Below are 6,000 nucleotides of genomic sequence, written 5' to 3'. Positions count from 1 at the left end.
AGTCCATCTGTTCTGATTAGTAAAATGGGTGGAGTGATTTGGACTTGGCGCAGATCTCCTATTTTGCAAGCACAGAAACACTACAGAGAGGCATTAACCAGGTCAAACCCTTCCTAAGATGTGAACTGAACAACAGTTAGGCGTTAGGAAGAAAATGCTGCCTGACCCTGACTTCTTAACTCCCCTTAAACCTCGTCTCTGTGTCCCTAGAACCCAAGATAGAGTATGCACGAATAAACTTTTGCGAAATGAACGAACAAACTTCCCTCGAGGTCCTTCCCTGTCTCCCCACCGCCCTCCCCGACTTGGGACTGCGCTATCATTTGAGTCCCTATCTGGGGACTTTTCGGGGTCTTCTTCGGCCTCCTCAGACAGTGACTGCGATCCCAAGACAGGACCAGGGCTCCCTTTTTCACTGCGGGGCGCTGGGAAGAGGCGGGTAGGCTGCTCACCTAATCTCTCGGCTTTTTCCTCAAGACGGGGTCATTTGTGTGAGGTGTTGTACTCGAGCACCCAAAAAGGCCCGAACTGGTCTGGGAAACATTAGGGAGATGTGTTTATCGTCCTGGCTGACAAAGAAGGCCAGGCATTCCTGTCACCACGGGTGGCTTGACCCGCAGAACCCACGCTCCGGCGGCTGCGGGCGCGGCACCGGACCGGCGCCGGCAGCAGGGCGGGGTCTGGCGGGGGCGGGGCCTGGCGGGTCAGGTGACCGCGCGGCGGGCGCCGGACGCGGAGGCTGAGGGGCGTTCGAGGCGCGGAGGGGCTGGCTGGGCCCGAGGGGTTGGTGGGGCAGCAGGGCCGCGGCCATGGGGAGCTTGAAGGACGAGCTGCTCAAAGCTATCTGGCACGCCTTCACCGCACTCGACCAGGACCATAGCGGCAAGGTCTCCAAGTCCCAGCTCAAGGTGGGCGCCTCCTGACCCGGCCCCCGACCCGACCCTCCCCGGCGCGCTCTGTACTTCCCTTGGGTGGAAGCGGGACCTGGCGGCCTGTGACCACAGGGCGGGGCGGGCCGGAATGCGCCCGGTAGGCCCGCTTGGGGCGGAGTGGGTCTGAGACCGGGATTTGGTGTTTACTGCCTACCCCTTCCTTCGGGCCTTGCCCTTGGCTGGATGTGTTAGTTTCCGCGGGTCTCCCAGGGACTGGGAAAGGTGGAGGGCATAAGGCTGGGTTGAAGTCTGTGAGGGGCAAGTGTGGTTCCTTCTTGGCGTTGGAGAACGAGGGGCAGAAAGTGGATTCTGAGGCGTCAATGGGAAGCCAGCTTACACAACCTTCCCAGAATTTTCCTCTTACTCCAGGAGAGGAAGGGACATGCCCAGGGTCGCTGGGCAGAACCTTCTGCAGCCCACAGCCTCACACCAGCACTGTCCTCTAAACGGCTAGCTGCCCCGGAGGCTCCCGGGCAGTCCGGAGACGGCAGAAATGCCCCGAAGCCCGGCCTCCAGCGTCTTCCTCCTTTGGGAGACTTTTTGACTTGAGAAGACCTCCCGCCCAGCGTCTTTAGGTTTGGAACTAGTGGACCGGGTGTGCTGTGTCCCACAGGGACCTTAGTTCCGGGTGAGGAGGGCTGATCTTTCTGGCACCCTGCAAAAGCGACTGCTTTTTCAGAGTCGTTATTGTGACTGCCAGAGACCCCAGAGTATAGGGTATAAATAAAGGGATGCTTGTAAATTGAGTAACCCCAAGCAGGGAAATTGGCACTCAGCCAGGAGACATTGGCAGCTGCTTCAAAGTATAAAATATAGAAACAGACAAGAAGAGCTATTCATAGGCATTTAAAAATATACACATTTTAGATCCGAATGTCCGGTTTTCTTAGCCCCTTCTGGGAATAAATTCTGAAGATTGGGTTTGTTTTGTATATTTTTGTACAGTAATCAGGTTCTTGTGAGTAGTGGCTTTTATGCCAGTAGGATTAGCATTCTCCTTGTCTTCCTTTTGCCTCTCCTCTCTTTTTCTCACTGATAGAATCATAGTCTGGAAGGGTCCATGGAGATCACGTAATTTTTATTTTACTTTATTTTTAAAAATTAACATACAGTAAAATTGACTTTTGGTGTACAGTTCTATGAATTTTAACATATGTATAGATTCATATAACTGTCACCACAACCATGGCTTCCACAGTTCCATCATCCTAAAAAACTCCGTGATGTTGCCCTACTTCCATCTCAACTGTTGGCAGCCATTGATCTTTTCTAATTGCTATAGTTTTACCGTTTCCAAAGTGCCATGTAAATGGAGTCGTATAGTTTGTAACTGTTGAAACTGATTTCTTTTACCCAGCATAATGCCTTAGAGATTAATCCATTTTGTTGTGTGTACCAATAATTTTTTAAATTGCTAAGTAATATTCTGTTGCATGGATGTATGGTAGTTTCTAGCCATGCATCCTTGAGAATTTGTGTAATTTCCAGTTTAGGGGAGTTATGAGTAGGTCTACATTTTACTTTTATTTTTACTTTTAACTTACCTATGCCATTTTATTTAAAGTAAGTTTTTAATAAATAGATGTAGCTGTGTCTTTTTTTTTATTCTTTCTGACAATCTGTGTCTTTTAATTGGCATCTTTAGGCCATTTACATTTAATGTAATTATTGATATGGTTTGATTTAGGGCTACCATTTTATTATAATTTGATTTCTGTTTTTTTTTTTCCTCTACTTTTCTTCCATCTTTGGGATTATTTGAATATGCTTCAGTTTTTTTTTTTTTTTTCTCTTTTGGAGACACAGTCTGCCTCTGTTTCCCAGGCTGGAGTGCAGTGGTGCGATCTCAGCTCACTGCAACCTCTGCCTCCTAGGTTCCAGAGATTCTGGTGCCTCAGCCTACCAAGTAGCTGGGATTACAGGTGTGCGTCACCACGCCTAGCTAATTTTTATATTTTTAGTAGAAACGGGGTTTCACCATGTTAGCCAGGCTAGTCTTGAACTCCTGAGCTCAGGTGATCTGCCCTCCTTGGTTTCATAAAGTGCTGGGATTGCAAGTGTGACCGACTGTGCCTGGCCAATATTCCATTTTAATAGTGAGTTTTTTACTATATTTCTTCGTGTAGGTTTTTTTAGTACTTGCTCTAGGAGTTAGAATATCCATCCCTAACTTTTCATAGTGTACTTAGAGTTAATATTTTGCCACTTTAAGGAGAATGTAGAAAACTTATCACCATATAGGTCCCTTTACCCTCACTACTTTATGTTGTAATTGTCATATTTATTAATCTACATACATTGAAATCTCCATCAGAAAATATTAAATTTTTTGCTTTCAACCATCATTTCTCTTTTAAAGATCTTAGGAGAAGAAAAGTTTGTTCTTTTTTTCCAGATATTCCCAAATAACCTCTTAATTTTTTTTTTTTTTTTTCTGTGCGGGAGTCGCACTCTGTCACCCAGGCTAGAGTGCAGTGGTGTGATCTCAGCTCACTGCAACCTCTGCCTCCCGGGTTCAGGCGATTCTCCTGCCTCAGCCTCCCGAGTAGCTGGGACTACAGGCACATGCCACCAAGCCTGGCTAATTTTTGTATTTTTAGGAACGATGGGGTTTCACCATATTTGCCAGGCTGGTCTCAAACTCCTGACCTCGTGATCTGCCCGCTTTGGACCCCCAAAGTGCTGGGACTACAGGTGCCCACTGCCATGCCTAATTTTTTTTTTTTTTTGTATTTTAGTAGAGATGGGGTTTCACCATATTGCCCAGGCTGGTCTCGAACTCCTGAGCTCAGGCAGCCTGCCCAACTCGGCCTTCCAAAGTGCTGGGATTATAGGCGTGAGCCACCATGATGATATGTTTAGTGATTTGTCCAGAGTCACAGTTGTCAGTAGTAGCTAAATCTAGAACCAAGATTTTCACACGTGTGTGTGTGTGTGTCAGAGAGAGAGACAGGGTCTCGCTGTGTCACCCAGGCTGGAATGCCGTTGCGCTATCTCAGCTCAAGTGATCCTCCAGCCTCCACCTCCCAAGTAGCTGGGGTCACAGGCATAAGCCACTATGCTCAGTTCATTTTTGTATTTTTTTGTAGAGATAGGGTTTTGTCGTGTTGCCCAGGCTGGTGTTGAACTCCTGAGCTCAAAGATATCCACCCGCCTCGGCCTCCTAAAGTGCTAGGATTCAGATATGAGCCACCTTGTCCAGCCAACTCTTTATAATTCTTTTTTCCTTTTTTTTTTGAGACAAGGTCTTTTTGTTGCCCAGGCTGGAGTGTGGTGGCGTGATCATGGCTCAATGCAGCCTCAACCTCCTGGGCTCAAGCAGTCCTCCCACTTCAGACTCCCGAGTAGCTGGAACTACAGGCACAGGCCACTATGCCCAGCTAATGTTTGTACTTTTTGTAGAGATGGGGTTTCGCCATTTGCCCAGGCTGGTCTTGAATTCCTGAGCTCAGACGATCTGCCTGCCTCAGCCTCTCAAAATGCTGGGATTACAGGCACAGGCCACTGTACCCAGCCTGTTTTCACACTTTATTACTATTACTGTTTTATTTATTTTTTTGAGATGGAGTGTGGCTCTATCACCCGGGCTGGAATGCAGTGGTGTGATCTTGGCTCACTGCAACCTCCGCTTCCTCGGTTCAAGCGATTCTTCTGCCTCAGCCTCCCAAATAGCTGGGATTACAGGTGCCTACTACCACACCTGGCTAATTTTTGTATTTTTAGGAGAGATGGGGTTTCACCATGTTGACTGGGCTGATCTTGAACTACTGACCTCAGGTGATTCACCCGCCTCAGCCTCTCAAAAGTGTTGGGATTACAGGCGTGAGCCACCATGCCTGGCCTATTTTCACACTTCAAAGCCAATGGTTTCGTCATTTTCTTCTCTTCCAGTTGATGGCATAAATGAGATTTTTTTGGATTACTTTGATTATACTTTATTCACAATTGTCTTTATGGCTGCTTATAGGAAAAGCGTCTTGGCAGAAAGTGATAAATACCAGTTCATAGGTTTCACCCACAGTACGTTGATAGTGCAACTGCGCAGTTGTATTTTGTGTCTCTCTTGTCTGTGTGAGACTTTGGGATTGGTTCAGTTCTGTTCATCTTGCCAGTGTTTGTAGAATTGAAAATATGTAAACATTTTTATTTAGGTCTCCTTTTGTGTTTGACCCTAGTTCTGTGTTCTGTTGGCTGGGAGTAGAGTTTTTGCCTTTATTTGTTGATTGATTGATTCATTCATACAGTAACCTTCTGTAAGTCTACTATGTGTAAGGTACCATGCTCATTTAATAATAAGGTTAGTATTTTTAGGCTCTTAAGATTATCTCCTTGGAGGAAATGTCAAATAATTGATTTATTAAGCAGCAGACTAATAATTATATATCCAAAATGATGGTTAAAATGTATTGCTTTGGAAAGCTATGTGGGTATTCTAAAAAATATTTTTGATACTTGCCTTTTTGAGTTATCTTCACAACTTTTGAGACAGAGAATGGATATATTCACGAGATAAGGGATATGGTGGTGAAAGGCAGAGAAAAAAGAAATATGAATCTTTGCCTTCAAAGAGTTTAAATTTTGGTAGGTAAATTAAAAGACTAAACGACCATTAAAGAAGGCACTCTCTCTCCCCCCAGATGGAGACTGTATTACTCAGACAATTACTGATCCTTAAAAAACATAAAGTCTGGTGGTAAAGAAAAGAAACGGAAATATTGGGTAGAAGATACTGAGTGTGACAGAAGATATGGGGCCATGAGATTTTAAAGGAAGAGGTGATTTCTTCTCACTGGTGTGATTGCTTTATGAAAAAAGCTTCTTTGAAATGAACTCTGAAGGAAGTTAGGATGTGATTATGTAGGAATGGGGGAAGATTAAGCCCGTTCTATTAATTAATTACTTAGTTTTTTGAGACGGAGTCTTGCTCTGTTGACCAGGGTGGAGTACAGTGGCAACCTCCATCTCCCTGGTTCAAGCGATTCTTCTGCTTCAGCTTCCCTAGTAGCTTGGACTACAGGTGTGCACCACCATGTCTAGCTAATTTTTGTATTTTTAGTGGAGACAGAGT

The 6,000-nt window shown here is 45.6% G+C and overlaps 1 protein-coding gene across 3 annotated transcripts in view; it reads left to right on the top strand.

The window, feature by feature from the left end:
* The first annotated feature begins 706 nt into the window (after window positions 1–706).
* SWAP70 (switching B cell complex subunit SWAP70) overlaps window positions 707–6,000 on the top strand; it is an 84,539-nt gene continuing 79,245 nt past the window's right edge. For 2 of the 3 annotated variants that reach the window (XM_050757421.1, XM_050757420.1), the window contains exon 1: window positions 720–908. In XM_050757421.1, the coding sequence (XP_050613378.1) occupies window positions 810–908 (99 nt within the window). In that variant the 5' untranslated portion in view covers window positions 720–809. Of the gene's footprint in view, window positions 909–6,000 lie in introns of all 3 variants that reach the window. The other variant, XM_050757419.1, reaches the window with a different exon arrangement.

Source organism: Macaca thibetana, chromosome 14, assembly GCF_024542745.1.
Source record: "Macaca thibetana thibetana isolate TM-01 chromosome 14, ASM2454274v1, whole genome shotgun sequence".
Classification (NCBI taxonomy): domain Eukaryota; kingdom Metazoa; phylum Chordata; class Mammalia; order Primates; family Cercopithecidae; genus Macaca; species Macaca thibetana.
This window is presented reverse-complemented; position numbering and strand designations above follow the sequence as displayed.